Genomic DNA, 18,519 nt, shown 5'->3' with positions numbered 1-18,519 from the left:
CTGTTGTTTGTGATATATATCAATGACTTGGATGAAAATGTAGATGAGTGGGTTAGAAAGTCTGCAGAGTCTGAGGGGAAAACTGATAGAAGTTTATAAAATTATGAGGCATACATAGGATGGACAGTCAGAATCCTCATCTAGTGTAGAAATGTCAAGTACTAGAGGACATGCATTTAAAGTGAAAGGGGAGAAGTTTAAAGAAGATGCAAGGGACCAGTTGCTTTTTTTTAAAACCAAATATAGTATATATACACAGAGAGTAGTAGGTGCATGGAATGGGCTGCCAGGGCTAGTAGTGGAAGCAGACACAATAGTGACATTTAAGACACACACACAAGAGGCTGGTAGATAGACACATGAATATTCAGGAAATTTAATTTGCATTGTGTTCAGCGCAGACATTGTGGGCCAAAGACACTGTCCCTGTGCCACTCTGTTCTATGCTCTAAAACTGACAATTCAAATACACAACACCAAATTGAACTGGACATGACCCATTGCTTAGACTCACCACCCACAGAACCTATGTGCTAATGCTTTTTTGAACCAGGTACACATCACCAATCAAGTCACTTCTGCATCTGGAGGTACTTGACCAGACATAGTCAGGTCTCAGCAGAGAATAGGTCTCGGATGACATACCACTGAGACTCCATGCTCAGAAAGCTGGCAGCCTTTTGCTGGGCTGGGGTCAGAACCCCACTTCCTATCAAGGCCAGGTTATTGAGAGGCAATTAAAACTATTGTAAAACTTAAAATAAAAATGATTAAAACACGAAATAATAAAATAATTTTAACTAAAAACAAATCAGGAAATTGATTAAAATAAAAGTTTAAAAATTCTTCTAATCTCAAAGCCAGGAAATCCAGTTAAGTGAATGGTGACTCCAATCCTGCACCAGATCCCTCCAGCATAGGATGGGAGAGTCAAATTCTCCACTGTAACACTGGGAAATCCGGGAAAGATTGGGCTGCGCCATTGGAGACAAGTAATGCAGCATTGTGACAAATTGCCTGTATCTAATATGCAGACTAGGTCTACATAAATCTGGGACTTTCTTGCCTGACAGCATATGCACCGGTGACAATCAGACAGCATGATTTGGCCTAATAATTCACGTAAACAGTCCAATTACCTAGCTAACGTGTGTTCATTTCTGAACACACAGCACAGGGATTTGAGTCAACATTTATAATTCATTAATTTTCCCACTTGGGAATTTCAATACCAGCTTCTGTTATAATTAATTTCCTTAGTTTGTGTCCAAACAATTAGATTTTACATTTATTCCTGATACAAATTAAACTTTATATGATGGAATATTGACATGAATTTCAAAGATGATAACCTCAGAAAATATCTTTATAGTTTTGAAATAGCAATTCACACAAACTGTGAAATTAAATAAATCTTCTTCCACCAACACCAGACTGGATAAGCCACTGGTAACTGAATGGAAGGGGAAATAAAGGTGTTTCAATTTGGTTTCATGTGATAGATCTGATTAAGCAACAAAAAGATAAGTCATGTGACCACAAATGTCTGAAGTTTAATGTTGTTGGCATTGAATTAGCTGATTTAACTGTTGTGGTTGCTACAAATGGCTTTGTTTCAGGTGGACTGGGAACAGGAAAGTGAGGTTGCTAGAATTAATCAGTTTCCAGTAACCAATGCTGGAAATGTTTGGCATCAAGAAAGAGAACAGTATCTAACCAATTTGTGACAATTCACACAATCAAATAGTCTGCCAACACTCATTTGTTGCCTACAGATGCAATACAATTACACAGGCAGAGTCATGGAGATGGTCCAGTGTACACACTGTTTTTTCATAATATTTCAAAAGAAAACCTTTGGGGATGAGGCAAACAGGAAAATTTAAATAGCTGCAATAACTTTCTTATGATTATCCAAATAATAATGTTTAACGGAAGGCCCTTTATAAAGGAAGAGAAATACACAAGATCTTTGACCTACTTCTTTCTGCTGTAGCTGGGTTCTGTAGTCGGAAGAGAGGTGCTTTATTTGGAGCTCTGCTGCTGCTGCTTTCTCTTCTACATCTGCGTAAAGTTTCTTCAGCCGTTCATACTAAAAGCAAATAACAACTTTAAGAATACATGCAGACATGCTAAAGAAACAACAAAATTGTAATGATTAGTGTATCAGTTTGTTCCAAAGTAAACTATAACATGGTTTTGTAAGAATCAATTTAGATTATGGTCTGTGTTGACAATCTATTTGGAAGGGTTTAGCATCCTATTTTTACCCCTCTCCAATTCCTTGAGCTGAAGTGTGCCATGTGCCTCTCTGTCGCAGTGTAGAAACCAATGCACTTCAACACTTCATACTAATGGTGGATCAGCACAAATTCAAAGTCAAAATCAAGTTGCTCAACTGCCTTTACATGGGTTAAATTGGTCATGATGTTCTGACTGGCACTAAAGTATAGCACGATGCCCCTCACCAGGGAATTTAATTCCAACTTATTCCTGTTATATATCAGGATGTGATACTGGAATTAAACACTTGATGGACTAATAGTATAACTACAGTGAAAACAATACTCTAATTTCACTTTTTGAAGTGCTGTGTAATTCACCATACAAGTCAAATGCTTCTTAAATTATTTTGACCTGTAGCTTCTTACTTTCATGCATTCTTTGAAATGCCTAAATGGATGTACTTAATAAATAAATTCTTGTTAACGAAAGAAACTAGGTGAATTTAGCAGGAACTCCTTTCTTTCCTACCATACTGTGTTCTTCCCCCCCTCCCCCATTACATCACATTTCTCATTTTCACCCAACATAGAAGGCGACCATTAGGCCCACTGAGTCAATGCCAGTTCTCACAGCATGCCCATCAGTTCCATTTCCCCACTCTTTTCCTCATAACCTACTTCTTCTCATTTGTCCACCAATTCCCCCCAGTTCTTCTGCCACCCACCTACCACAGTAGCCAATTACCATATTAACCAGGATGTCTCAGGGATATGGAAAGAACCCAGAACACCCTAGAGAAGCCCATGTATCATATGCAAACTCCACAGAGACGGCAGCCAAGGTCAGGACTGAACCTGGGTCACTGGAGCTGTGTGACGACAGTGCTAATGGTATATCACTGTGCTACTTGATCTTGTGCCCTAAAACAACTTCTCCCCAAATTTTCGTCCCACCCACACTACAGGCAATTTACAGTAGCCAATTAACCTACCAACCTGCATGTCTAAGACGTAATGGAAAACCAGAGCACGAGGAAAAATATGCAAACTCTCCACAGAAAGTACCTGAAATCAAGGTTGAATCCAGGTCACCTGAGCTAAGGAAGAAGCTATACTAGCTGCACCACTGTGTTGCCCACAAGCACAAGAATTACACCCAAGTCACAATGATATCCAAACCTGCTCCAGAGTATCAGTTACACTTATGCTGTGGTGGTGATGTCAATGGTTAGCTTAACAGACGAGTAACCTGGAGGCTTAACAGTTCAAATCTCACCAAGGCAGCTATGGAATTTAATTTCAGTTTATCATTTGTAATTAAAAGCTCTGGCTTCAGTAACGACGACCATACAACTACCAGTCTGTCATTCATTAATCTCTCTGCAGGAAGGAAATCTGCCATCACTACTATGTCTGGCCAACATGGTCCTCCAGGCCCACAGCAAAATGGTCATTTCTTAAATACCTTCACTCAGTTGTACCATAGCCACTATGCTGAAGCAGAGAAAAAATAAAAAAAGCAAATCAACCTAAGCATCAAACATGGATACTGCAAAGTTGCGCCCAACTTCAGTTTCATCCCAAAGAAATACTGATGAATTCACTGTAAATTGCTCCTTAGTATAGGAGGATCGGGGTGGGGGTTGTTGATGAGTGCATGATAGAGAATAGGTTACAGGGAAATAAGTGGGGGAGTAGGACTGACTGATGAGAATGCTCTGAGAACCTGTATGTCCTCCTCCGATGTAGCAAAAGAAAAATGAGAAATTACCATTGCCGAATTCCTCACCATCAACATTCTGGGGATTACCACTGACCAGAAACTCAACTAGGCTAGCCACATAATTATGGCAGCTACAAGAGCAGGTCAGAAGCTGGATAACAGCAGCAAGTACCTCCTCTCCTGACATCCCAAAGCCATTCCACCATCTACAAGCCATTAGTGAGGAGCGTGATGGCATACTCTTCTCTTGCCTGGATCAGCACAGGTCTTCTACACCGAAGAAGTGCAACACTATTCAGGACAAAGCAGCCTGTTGATTAGTACTCTATCACCCTAAACATTTACTCCCTCCCACCATTAACACACAGCGGCTACAATGCATACCAAAACTGCATTGCAGTTACTCGCCTGGCTATTGTGACAGCACCTTCTCGATCCATGACCTCTGCTACCAAGAAGGATAAGGGCAGCAGATGCATGGGGATATCACAACCTGCAAGGTGCACACCACCTGACTTGGAAGTATGTCACTATGCCTTCATTGCCATTGGGTCTAAGTCCTGGAACTTACTACCCAACAGCAATGCAGAAGTACCTCCACCAGAAAACACTGATGGCAATTAATGCTGGACTTGCTGGCAACAGCTAGATCCTAAAAAGTAATTAATTAAATAAACATAACACCATTCTTGTGTCTCATGGGCAATTAGTGCTAAGACAATAGCAGCTGAGCATCTTTTAATAGACAACCTGAAATAAGTCAGTCTTTCAAAATAGTTGCAACTTCATTAGTTTCAAACCAAGAAATTGTGAATGGCCAATTACTTTCACAAACTAGGCAAGCAGGTCATCATTTGGTAAAGTTCCGTAGCAATGCCTCAAAGTCTCTTTAGTTAAGTGTCTCTAACAAAGAAATCACATACCAACCTCTGACTTCTGTGCAGTGTAAGCTGTTTCAATGTCCCTCAGTTTGGAATTGGATACATGCAGTTCACTGGTAGCATCTGAAATTCAAGCAAAGCACAGCAATGAACGTGCATTTTCACAATACAGGAGCAATAACAATTTCCATTTACACGGTGCTCTTAAAACGGTAAATACCTGAAGAGACGCAAGGACAAATGCTGGTCGAAGAGATGGGTCTTAAGGACCATCTTAAGAGGAATGAGATGACCAATCACCCTTTGCTTCTTATTATGGTCATTTTTTTTTGCAGTGGGGGAGAAAATGTAGCTATTCTGCAGGTCTACTGCTTAAATAGTAAACTCTGACAAATCTGCTCTCTGAATACGTGGAAATCCCTATAGTGCCGCATCAGGCTCACCAGGTGATATCTGTGGTGCTCCCTGTCCAATCACTGAGGTCCTATTTCTTGTGCTCCCTTTAAATTTACCCACTTCACTCGAAAATTTACTATAATAGTCTATAACATACAAGAAAAGTGAATTAAAAATGTATTGGATTATTAATAGAAATAGCATCCAATAGTCCAGAAAATCTGCCAGTCTGGCACCAAAGTTCGAAGCGTGACAGATTATTGGAGTTTTAATGTTGAGTATCTTTTTCATGCTATCAGCACTTTTTCTTGAGCCTTAAACTTCAGCAAATTTTCTTTAAATGTTTGAAATGTATGAAGGTTGCACAAATGCAAGAGTACAACTTGCACATTCATATTGAAGATCATAAAACCATTGAAATTATTAAAGTTTGCTGCACAAGAAAAGCTGACCCAATTGTAATGGTTCCCGTTTCGAGTATCATGAGACAGATTCCTCAATTTTATCACCCACGACTTTAAATATTTGTCCATAATCCCCTTAGAAGATACTGATGCCTGCTGCAACAACTTACTGAAGGAAAGCACTTCATGCCTCATAAATCATCTAAATTAAGAAATTCAAAGACTCAGCAGCCATGTTAAATTATCACCAACTCTCCAGCCATTAAAATTGTTCCTGCCTTCACAATATCAAAACCCTCATAAATTCTAATAGTATCTATTAAATTCTCTTCAGCCTTCTCTACTCAAGTGGAAATAATCCCAGTATTTCAAGTCTCTACTTGTAACTGGCTTCTCATACTTGCCGTCATGCTGGCAAGTTGACTGTCTTGGCTTTGAATCCTCAAGATCCCCAAAGATCCATAGAACAGAGCAGTCTTAAAAAATTCCTAACATTCACCACATGCACTACCTTTTATTTACTCCCCCTTGGAAACCCACTATGTCTATATTGACCATTATGTCTATTTAAACTAATCCCATCTTGCTGCACATGGTGTCTGTCCCTCTATCCCCTGCCAGTTCATGTGCCTGTCTAAATGCCTTTTAAATGTTACTATCGTATCTGTTTCCACCACCACCCCTGGCAGCGCGTTCCAGGCATCTACCATTCTCTGTGCAAAAAAAACATGCCTCCCACATATCCTTTAAACTTTCCCCCTCTCACCTTAAATCTATACCTGCTAGTATTTGATTTATGGTTAAAAAGATTGTAACTATCTATCCTATCTATGCCTCCCATAATTTTACATACTTCTATCAGGTTGTCCCTCAGCCTCCGCGCTCCAGATGAAAAAATCCAAGTTTGTCCAATCTCTCCCCATAGCTAATATTCCCCAATCCAGAGAAATCCTGGTGAACCACTTCTGCACCCTCTCCAAAGTCTCCTTGTAATACGGTGACTGGATACAATATACCAAATGTGGTCTAACCAAAGTTTTATATAATTGCAACATGACTTCCTAACTTTTATACTTGCCATCCGATAAAGGCAAGCATACTCTTAAAGAACTTTCTTCACTGTCCATATGGCAAAGTCCTTCACCACTTTATCTACCCGTTTTGCCACTCTCAGAGCTCTGGACCTGCACCCCAAAATCCTTCTGTACATCAATGCTCCAAAGGGTCCTGCCATTTACTGTATACTTTCCTTATACATTTAACCTCCCAAAATGCAAAACCTCACAGTTGTCAGGATTAAACTCCATATGTCATTTCTCCACCCTTTCTTCCAACTCACAAGACAAGGGAGCAGAAGTAGGCCATTCAGCCCATCAAGTCTGCTCCAAAGAAAAGGAAAAAAGAAAAAGAAATGAGAAATTGGGGGGGGGGGGGGCCGAAAAAATAGCCTAACCTCAATTTCTGGCCTTATCCCCATTTCCCTTGATACCCCGACTATTTAGATATCTATCTATCTCTTCCTTAAACACCTCCAATGATCTGGCCTCCACTGCTGTACGTGGCAAGGAATTCCACAAATTCACCATCACCTGGCTAAAGAAATTTCTCCTCATCTCTGTTTTAAACCTGTACCCTCTAATTCTAAGACTGTGCCCTCTGGTCCTGGACTCACCCACCAAGGGAAACAGCTTGACCACATCTACTCTGTCCAGTCCTTTCAACATTTTAAATGTCTCTATGAGGTCCCCTCTCATTCTTCTGTACTCCAGTGAGTACAGTCCAAGAGCCGAGAAACGCTCATCATACATAAGCCCTTTCATTCCGGGAATCATCCTCTTAAATCTCTTCTGAACCCTCTCCAACATCAGCACATCTTTCCTAAGATATGGGGCCCATAACTGTGCACAGTATTCCAAATGAGGCCTCACTAGTGCCCCGTAGAGCCTCATCAACACTTCTTTTTATACACTATACCTCTAGAAATGAATGCCAACATAGCATTCGCTTTCTTTACCACCGATCCGACCTCGTGGTTAACCTTTAAGGTATCCTGCACGAGTCTATATCTGCCAATTTTTGTGTCATCTGCAAACCTACTAATCAGCCCACCTACATTTTTGACCAAGTCATTTATATATATCACAAACAACAGAGGTTCCAGCATTGATCCCTGCAGAACACCACTGGTCACAGACCTCCAGTCAGAACAACAGACCTCCACCACTGCCCTGTCTTCTATGGCCAAGCCAATTTTGAATCCAACCTACGAAGTGTCCATGGATCCCACGTGCCTTAAATCTTCTGGATCAGCCTACCATGAGGGATCTTGTCGAATGTTTTACTAAAATTCATGTAGTCAACACCTATTGCCCTATCGTCATCAATCATCTTCATCACCTCCTCAAAAAATTCAGTCCTTCATAAGACATGATGTTCCCCCACACAAAGCCGTGGTGGGCCGAAGGGCCTGTATTGTGCTGTACTGTTCTATGATTCTAAAGCCATGCTGACTATCTCTAACAAGTCCATGCTTTTTCAGATGCGAGTAAATCCTATCCCTAAGAATTTTCTCCATTAATTTACCTGTCACTGTTGCAAGGCTCACCGGCCTGTAATTTCCTGGTTTGTCCCTATTGGCCTTCTTAAACAAAGGAATAACATTGGCTATTCTCCAATCCTCTGTGACCTCACCTGTGGGTAAAAGGGATATAAAGAACTCTGATAAGTCCCCAGCAATCTCCTCTCTTGCCTCTCTCAATAACTGAGATAGATCCTAATCAGACCCTGGGGACTCTTCTCATATCTCCCACCACTGACCACTTAACCCCTTGATAATGTTCCTATTCAGGCAAGTTTTGTTGAACCTTCATATTTCCCAGCCCAGTATCCTAACATTTTGCCATTCATTACCAGCTTCTACTCATGTAGATTTCAATGCAACAAATATAACGTAGTCCACTTCGCATTCCTCCATCACTCATTCACTACAACCAAATTACACAATGTTTCTGCCCTGGTTATGCTGATACAAACTGCTCAATAAAGCAGTAATGACTGCACTCTGAAAGCAGTTTAACAACATATTCCATTGCATTCTGGGATGTCCAAATCATTCTACAATTGCCCTTTTGCTGTTCAACTCCCTGAACTGTCTGAAATCACTTCTATATTCTGCCCACTGTTTGGTAGCCTGTAATGCACAATAAGATTTTCACCACTCTGCTTGTTATTCCTCACATTTATCCATTAGAGTTCAATCTAGACTCAATCACCCCAGCCATTCTTGCATTTGATGCATTTTTGCACTGTAGTTTATGGCCCAGATCCACACAGGTACATTGAGTAGAATAAAAACAGGAGACATGACAGATTATCGATGAAGCATTAAACTCGAGGCCCATTTGTTAATTCAGGAGACTACAATAATTGTGTTCTAGTCAATATTGATTCCTCAAATAAACCTCACCAAAGCAATTACCTGGTCATTGTGACATTGGTGTTGGTGGGAGCATATGGAGAACAAATTGGCTGTTTTGTTGCCCCTTATTACAGTAGGGGCAAAAAGATTTCCACACCCAATTGGCTGTAAAACACTTTAGGACAAGCAAAAACCACAAAATGTGTGATATAAATACAACTCTTTCTTCCTTCTTTTGTATATGAAACCATTTAAACTACTGTCTGGTTCCTCTACCAGTCCAAAGAGATCAGAGAATGACATGAATACAGCAATAACTGCAGTTTTCTCATACTATTCCATCAGAGCTCATGCGTCATACTAGTACTTACATCATAACTGCACTTGAAGGAAAACTCTCATAGGATGTACTAAATCCTTTGGCAAAGTGGCAATTTGGGCATATATCAAAATCAAAGTGGTCTCTTGCAAATTAAGATTCCTCAAATTTACAGTTTTAAACTTGGCCAAGTCTTAATGTTGAGGGCTCAAAGCCTACTAAAGTCTTAAGTACTGTAACTAATCCAGTAAATACTTGAATGCAGCACTGAGACACTGCTTTACTGAAGATGGTGAATTCTTTCAGGCAACACAGTGAATCACTAATCCATCCTTATGCCCAGGTGGTCATCCAAGATCTCATCATTATGCTCCAATAAAAACTGGGAGTTACCCTGATGTCCCAGTCAGCATTTTTCCCTTAAATGTGTCTTAGATATCTGTGGAACCTTGTTTAAAAACAGAATGCTATATTTTCCTATAGAATAGATGCTAATATAAAAATCAGTTATACAAAACCACTAGAAAAAAGCAACTGGGTAGGGAGAGAAGAACAAGCCTTTACATTATTGTCTTATTCTGCCTCACCTCAAAGCATCATTCAGTGATGTGATATTCTCAATGTCTGTTTGTGGGATCCAATATCAAGTGGATAAATGGAGCTGGCTAAAGTTAGTTCAACCACATTTCTTGAAGGAAGCCAACACTCAGCCAGATCTGGGCATCGTTCAATAGCTATTTGAAATGGATATTAACTTTATAAATACAGAAAAGACTTGCATTCTTTGCCACCTCACTATGCCCCTTAGAATGCCTCAAAGCCCTTGATATACAATCCATCCTTTGTTGTGTAAATTGTGGATTTCAGGCAAAAACATTCTTTTATTGTTTTGGAAATGGATCCAGTGTTGGTTATTTCTAAGGCTTCAATTACCTGTGATGTGAGCCAGTCTTTTTGCTCTTTATTGCCAACTTTATCCAAATGCTTTTTTTTAAAAAAGGTGTTTCTTTGCATAGTTTAATATGAACGTGAGCCATGTTTCATTAAAATAAATGTTCACACCCATATCATTTGTTTGTCATGTGAATGTCAGTTGCAAAGTCCAGTGGTTAGCTGTTAATCACCTGTGAACTCTCCACGTTTGCAAGTATCTTTTGCTATCAAGTATCAGAACTCTAGTATTAGTCATGCTGACTATTCAGTCTGACATACAAAACTGGCATTTCCACCTAGACTAGGGGAAACCCTATTTTACACATTGTCAGTTGATGTCTTGTGCACCAAGACTATGATGTGAACAGACATGATCATAAATATTTTCCACAGAATTATGCTCACTGAAGGCATGAAAGTTGATTGAACTCAATTAGATCGCCTTCAAAGGCGTTTTATGGAGAGTGTTGTGTGACATGTGGGACAGTTTTAACTTTAACACAGAATGGAGATTTTATTTTAAATCTTCCACGTATATGGTAAGCTTCAAGTTCCTAGGAGTGAACATCAAAAATAGTCCAACCATGGAGATGCCATGGCCAAGAAAGCTCACCAGTGCCTCGACTTCCTCAGGAGGCTAAAGAAATTTGGCATGTCCCCTTTGACCCTCAGCAATTTTTATTGATGCACCATAGAAAACATCTCATCCAGATTCATCACAGCTTGGTATGGCAACTGCTCTGCCCATGACCGCAAGAAACTGCAAAGAGTTGTGGACACAGCTCATCACATCACAGAAACCAGCCTCACCTCCATGGACTCAAAGTCTATACTTCTTGCTGCCTTGGGAAAGCAGCCAACATAATCAAAGGCCTCACCCACCCAGGACATTCTCTCTTTTCCCCACTCCCATCATGCAGCAAAGACAAAAGTCTGAAAGCATGTACCAGCAGGCTCAAGGACAGCTTCTATCCCGCTGTTGTAAGACTACTGAACGGTCCCCTAGTACGGTAAGATGGAGTCTTGACCTCACAATCTACCTCATTATGGCCTTGCACCTTATTGTCTGCCTGCACTTTCTCTGTAACTGTAACACCTTATTCTACATTGTGTTATTGTTTTCCCTTGAGCTATATCAATCCACTGTTGAAATGAAATGATCTGTATGGATGGCATTCAAAACAAGTTTTTTTACTGTGCCTTGGTACATGTGACAATAATAAACCAATTCCAACACTTGCTCCTTTGTTCTTCAAATTTGATTGAGCAATGAACATTCCTTCCCGGGTAGGTTGAAACCAGTGGACTTCATTATTAGATCTTTGATAATTATTTGTTTCCGATGATTGTTTCATTCCAGCTTCTTTCCCAAGAATCTGAACTGAAGTCACAGCCAGGAACACCAGAAACGGGTTTACACAATATCAAACACATCGCAGGTACATTGAATTCCATCAGAAAGAGTCGCTCGTCACTTGTGTTTTAAGTTTTAGCTCTATTTTGTTGGAATTTATTTTAACTCTGCTTCCTATACCACACAACAACAAAAAAAAACAAGGTAACACTGAAATGACTACTAATATCTCCTCTTCTCCTTAGGCTGTCCCTCAGTATTGAGGATGACACACCTCAGAAACAACAATGCCAGTGTGGAAGTGACTAAAGTTGGCAAATATGAATTTGTCACATTGTGAGATGTTATATGGACATTGAAGGGAATGACTTTCTGTCTAAAATTAAAAGAATACAATTTGATTAAGTTTCCAAACTCTTTGGTTATAGAGGGACTTATTTTGCTTATACCTCTTTAAAAACAAAACAAACGTAATATTTTCTCTTAAAACAATTTTCTTCTTAGGCAGTCCTTCCAGATCGAGGATGACTGGCTTATCATCTGGTTTTGTGGTGGCTTATGTGGAAACTGCTGACTCTTCCATAGATGGGTCTGGAGGATGGGTAGCTTGTGAGGTGATGCACCTCTTCTGCCTTCCACACAGGGTTCCTATATGTTCTGCTGGATGCTTTCAAGGCTCTCAGTGCCATTCGGAATGCTCTTTTTCCGCTCTGAGCTGTCACAGGCCAGAGATTCCCAGAAGCAAGAGGGGATATTGCAATCTCTTCCAAATGAACTTTGAGCATCTCCTGAATCTTTTTCCCATGTCTAGACATCTCTTTCCATGATAGAGATTAGAATAGTGTATCTGCTTTGGGCATACCAACGATGTAGCCTGCCCAAAGGGGCCAAGTGTAAATACAGCCTCAACACAGAAAGGGCACTAATGCTGGCTTGCAGGTTCTTTCAGTGAATTTGGACAATTTAGTGAAGGAAGCATTGATGTTAACTTTCCAGTGTCTTGAGGCAAATGTTATAGGTATCCCAGATCTCAGAAGGATACTGGAGGGCAAGGATCACTGCTGCCTGCTGCAGACCATAATTTTGAACTAAGGCTGGAGGTCTTGACCTTGAAGCACCCTTTTCATCAATCGACCAAAGGCTGTGCCATTTCACTAAAGGCAATGGTGCATTTTATCATTGATGTCAGACTTCACTGAGGAAGCTCTCGAGAAGTGAAAAGTACTCCACATTTTGCCAATGTAACACAACCCTGGTTTTTGTGCACACTTTGTACAAGCAACCAGCATATAGAACATTACAGCACAGTACAGGCCCTTCGGCCTACGACGTTGTGCCTACATTTTATCCTGCTCTAAGATCTAGCTAACCCTTCCCTCCCACATAGCCCCCTATTTTTCTATCATTCATGTGTCTATCTAAAGAGTCTCTTAAATGCCCCTAATGTATCTGCCCCCACAACCTCTGCCGGCAGTGCATTCCACGCACCCACCACTCTCTGTGTAAAATACTTACCCCTGACATCCCCCTTATACTGTCCTCCAATCACTTTAAAATTATGTCCCCTCGTATTAGCCATTGTCGCCCTGGGAAAAAGTCTCTGACTGTCCACTCAATCTTTGCCTCTTATCATCTTGTACACCTCTATCAAGTCACCTCTCATCCTCCTTCTCTCCAAAGAGAAAAGCCCTAGCTCACTCAACCTATCCTCATAAGACATGCTCTCCAATCCAGGCAACATCCTGGAAAATCTCCTTTGCACCCTCTCTTAAGCTTCCACATCCTTTCCATAATGAGGCAACCAGAACTGAACATAATACTCCAAGTGTGGTCTGACCAGAGTTCTATAGAGCTGCAACATCACCTCGCGGCTCTTCAACTCAATACCCCAACTAACGAAGGCCAACATTCCCTATCGACCTGTGTGACAACCTTGAGGGATCTATGGACGTGGACCCCAAGATCCCTCTGTTCCTCCACACTGCTAAAAGTCCTGCCATTAACCTTGTATTCTGCCTTTGAATTCGATCTCCTGAAGAGTATCACTTCACACTTATCTGGGTTGAACTCCATCTGCCACTTCTCAGCCCAGCTCTGCATTCTATCAATGTCCTGTTGTAATCTACAGCAACCTTCTACACTATCCATAACACCACCAACCTTTGTATCATCAGCAAACTTACTAACCCACCCATCCTCATCCAAGTCATTTATAAGAATCACAAAGAGCAGGGGTCCCAGAACAGATCCCTGCAGAACACAGTTTTGATAAAATTTAAGAAAAAAAAGGGATTTTCATTTCAAATTAACTGTGTTGCTATAAATAAATCTGGGCAGACAATGGATTAATTTAATCAGAATATGATTTGGGTCCATTGGCTAAGGGAGCAGAGAAAGTCATGAAACAAAAATGTACTTCTCACATATATCAGCTTAAGACAATAAGGGTTATTAACACATTCCAGGGAAATTTAAACAATGTCAGATTGGTGTGAATTGCAAAGCCCTACAGGTGACCTCGTCAAACTGGCAAGGCTTCTGATCGAAAGTGAGAAATTGATTAGTAACTGTGAGCTAATTTGCCATGGAGTCTAGGGAGAAGGAGAGATGTGTAAGAAAACATAAATCAGCTCTTCAGTTTATTCTCAAGGTGAAAAATAGGCACAGTGCTGGAGATTTAAGTTTGGAGCAGAGAATGAGTTCCAGTCAATTCAGCAACACAGATTTCTAAAGTGGCAATGTCAAAAGACAAAGAGCAAGAATTTATTATTTTTAATGTTATGGATCCAATTTCACTGAAGACTATATCTTGTGCTCAATTATATATTTGGTGTAGAATTTACAAGCTCATAGGACAATGATCAGTCTGCACCCTAGGGTGACAGGGCTATCTTTCAATTGATGGAAATGTACATAGTTCGTAGGTGAGATCACAGAATCTGAAATGGATAATAAAAGGGTTCATAGTTATAGTTCTCAAATCATACGCTTATACTGAATTATTGGGCTGCCGAGATACTCCTTTAGCAAGCAAGGTAAAACAGAAACTGCCTATTCCACATTCAAAACCACTACATTCCATCAAGTGGGATGTAGTGGTCATATTGACAAACTAACAATCGAGAGGTCTACAATAATCAATCAGGAGACACAAAGCCAGTTGTGGAAATTTAAGTTCAGTTAAGCTAATGAAGGAAGAAAAAGTGTCTGAACTTGCAGGGCAATGTCAACAACTCCATATTAATCTGCCAGCCAGTAACTATCAGGAAGTTGGGGACACCCATGTTTAACATGTTTAGGTTTAACAGGCAAAAAAACTGCCATTTTTCAGCCATTCAGTAGATGGAGCTTGTACAGAGAACCCACACAACAGCATTACAGCTCCTCACCGTGTAACAATGGAAAGGTTCTGGCAGCTGGTCCATCAAGTTTGGCCGATTTAGAGTTAGAAATGGAGGGGTATGGACCTTGTGCAAACAGAAGGGATTAGGTGTCATTAGCTTAATTAGTTCGACACAACACCGTTGGCTAAAGTACCTGTTCCTGTGTTGTACTGTTCCATGTTCTAAATGGTTAACATGATACATTGTTCATTCATGTCCTTTAGGGCAGCCTTGCCTGGTCAGGTCAATACCGTTCCAGACCCAACGTTTACTTTCAACTGGATTACCAAATAGCCAAGGTAGCGCAAACATTAATGACAAATAGAGATGGGAAATAGATGTTCTCTTTGCCAGAATGTCCATTTCCCATGAAAATAATACAGAAACCCTTGGTAAAAACCAGGTTACATTCATCTGCATATACATTCAGTACGCAGCAAACCTCAAATTTTATAACTGCAGTCGAGAAATGTTGCTGCGGTCCAAGATGGCCACATCTGCAGTAAGTGCTTGAGGCTGAATGAACTTCGGCTCAGAGTTGATGAGCTGGAGTCACAGCTACAAACACTGCGCAGCATAAGGGAGGGAGAGAGTTATGTAGACACGGTCCATCAGGTGACAGTCACCCCCCTTAGAGCAGGTACATCTGAGGTTCAGGATGCAGATAGAATGGTGACTGTCAGGGGAGGGAAGAGGAAGAAGTAGTCAGGCAGGTAGACAGAGCAGGGAACCCCGGAGACTGTTCCCCTCAGTAACAAGTTTTCTGCCTTGGAAGCTGTTGAGGGGGATGACCTGCAGGGGCCTAGCTGCAGTTACCAGGTCTCTAGCACTGGGACTGGTACTGTTGCTCAGAAGGGAAGGGTGGGAAAGAGACATGCGGTAGTGATAGGGGACTCGATAGTCAGGGAAACAGATAGAAGGTTCTGTGGCAGTGAGCATGAATCCCGGATGGTATGTTGCCTCCCAGGTGCCAGGGTCCGGGATGTCACTGATCGGGTCCACAGGATTCTTGAGCGGGAGGGAGAGCAGCCAGAAGTTGTGGTCCATGTTGGCACCAACGACATAGGTAGGAAGGGGGATGAGGTCCTGAAGAGTGAGTTCAGGGAGCTAGGCAGAAAATTGAGGAACAGGACCTCAAGGGTAGCAATCTCGGGATTGCTGCCAGTGCCACGCGATAGTGAAGGCAGGAATAGGAGGAGGTGGCAGATAAATGCATGGCTGAGGAGCTGGTGCAGGAGGGAGGGTTTTAGATTTCTGGATCATTGGGATCTCTTCTCGGGAAAGTGGGACCTGTACAGAGAGGACGGGTTACACCCGAACCAGAAGGGGGCCAATATCCTTGCGGCGAGATTTGCTAGGGTGGTTCGGGAGGGTTTAAACTAGTTTGTGAGGGGGAAGGGAAACGGAGGAGTAGGTCAGAGGAAGAAGGGGATGGGGAAAAGTTAGATCAAACAGGTAGAGAGGCTTTGGGGAAGGAGAAGCAGAATACAGGCTATAAAAGTAGTAAGGTAGATGGACTGAAGTGTGTTTACTTAAATGCAAGAGGTGTCAGGAATAAGGGGGATGAACTGAGGGCTTGGATAAGTATGGGGGACTATGATATCGTGGCTATTACTGAGACGTGGCTGACGTCAGGAGAGGAGTGGATGTTGAATATTCCTGGTTTTCGGTGTTTTAAGAGGGATAGGGAAGGGGGGAGAAGAGGAGGAGGGGTGGCGATACTGGTCAGGGACACTGTTACGGCTGTGGAAAAGATGGATGTTGTAGAAGGATCATCTCTAGAGTCCGTATGGGTGGAATTAAGGAACAAGAAAGGAGCAGTTACTCTACTAGGAGTATTCTATAGGCCCCCCGGTAGCATTAGAGATATAGAGGAGCAGATTGGCAAGCAGTGTTTGGAGAGAAGCAAAAATAACAGGATAGTTATAATGGGAGACTTCAACTTCCCAAATATAGACTGGAACCTGCTTCGTGCCAAAGGTTTAGATGGGATGGAATTTGTTAAATGTGTCCAGGAGGGATTCCGGATGCAGTATGTCGACATGCCGACTAGAGGGAATGCCATGTTAGATCTAGTTTTAGGAAATGAACCAGGACAGGTGAAGGATCTATTGGTGGGTGAGCATTTGGGGGACAGTGACCATTGCTCCATAACCTTTAAAATTGTCATGGACAGGGACAGGTGCAGAGAGGACAAGAGGATTTTTAATTGGGGAAGGGCGAACTATGAGGCTATAAGGAGAGAACTTGGGAGTGTAAATTGGGATGTCCTTTTTGAAGGAAAATGTACCATGGAGATGTGGTCGATGTTCAGGGATCTTATGCAGGATGTTAGGGATAAATATGTCCCGGTGAGGCAGAGAAGAAACTGCAGGGTGAAGGAACCGTGGGTGACGAGAGAGGTGGAACGACTTGTTAGGGAGAAGAAGGTAGCATACATGAGGTATAAGCAGCAAGGTTCAGACAGGGCCCGTGAGGAATATAGGGTAGTGAGGAAGGAACTTAAGAAAGGGCTGAGGAGAGCTAGAAGGGGACATGAAAAGGCGTTGGCTAGTAGGGTTAAGGAAAATCCCAAGGCATTTTTCAAGTACGTGAAGGGTAGGAGGATGGCTAGGGTAAAGGTAGGTCCGATTAAGGACAAAGGTGAGAGAATTTGCCTGGAGGTGGCGGAAATGGAAGAAGTTCTCAATGAGTACTTCTCTTCGGTATTCAGCAGGGAGAGGGGTCTTGATGATGCGGAAGGGAGTGCTGGTAGGGATAATGTTCTCGAGGTTGTAGATATCAAGAGAGAGGATGTGTTGAGGTTGTTAAATAATATTAAGACAGATAAATCTCCGGGTCCTGACGGGATTTTCCCCAGGCTGCTTCGAGAGGCTAGGGAGGAGATTGTTGAACCGCTGGTAAGGATCTTTGAGTCCTCGTTGTCCACGGGGATGGTGCCAGAGGATTGGAGGGTTGCGAATGTTGTCCCCTTGTTCAAAAAAGGTAATAGGGATAGGCCAGGGAATTATCGACCGGTGAGTCTCACGTCTGTGGTGGGTAAGCTGTTAGAAAGGATTCTAAGGGATAGGATTTATGAACACCTAGAGAATCATGGACTGATTAGGGACAGCCAGCATGGTTTTGTGAAGGGAAGATCTTGCCTCACAAGCCTGATAGAGTTCTTTGAGGAGGTGACCAGGAAGATTGATGAGGGTAGTGCGGTGGATGTGGTTTACATGGATTTTAGTAAGGCATTTGATAAGGTTCCTCATGGTAGGCTTCTTCAGAAGGTCAGAGGCCAAGGGATCCAGGGAAGCTTGGCTGTGTGGATTAGGAATTGGCTTGCAGGTAGAAAGCAAAGGGTTGTGGTGGAAGGAGTGCCCTCGGATTGGAGGGCAGTGACTAGTGGTGTCCCGCAGGGATCGGTTCTGGGACCTCTATTTTTTGTGATATTTATAGATGACTTAGATGAGGGGGTGGAGGGCTGGGTTAGTAAGTTTG

At 41.9% G+C, this 18,519-nt stretch overlaps 1 protein-coding gene across 3 annotated transcripts in view; it reads right to left on the bottom strand.

Moving 5' to 3' along the window:
• The window catches only part of trip11 (thyroid hormone receptor interactor 11), a 102,719-nt gene that overhangs the window by 70,155 nt on the left and 14,045 nt on the right, over positions 1–18,519 (bottom strand). For 2 of the 3 annotated variants that reach the window (XM_052014776.1, XM_052014785.1), the window contains exons 2-3: positions 4,876–4,952; positions 1,982–2,092 (exon numbers count right to left, since the gene is read on the bottom strand). In XM_052014776.1, coding sequence (XP_051870736.1) covers positions 1,982–2,092; positions 4,876–4,952 — 188 coding nt within the window. Of the gene's footprint in view, positions 1–1,981; positions 2,093–4,871; positions 4,953–18,519 lie in introns of those variants that run through there. The other variant, XM_052014793.1, reaches the window with a different exon arrangement.

Source organism: Pristis pectinata, chromosome 1 (assembly GCF_009764475.1).
Source record: "Pristis pectinata isolate sPriPec2 chromosome 1, sPriPec2.1.pri, whole genome shotgun sequence".
Taxonomy (NCBI): Eukaryota; Metazoa; Chordata; class Chondrichthyes; order Rhinopristiformes; family Pristidae; genus Pristis; species Pristis pectinata.
This window is presented reverse-complemented; position numbering and strand designations above follow the sequence as displayed.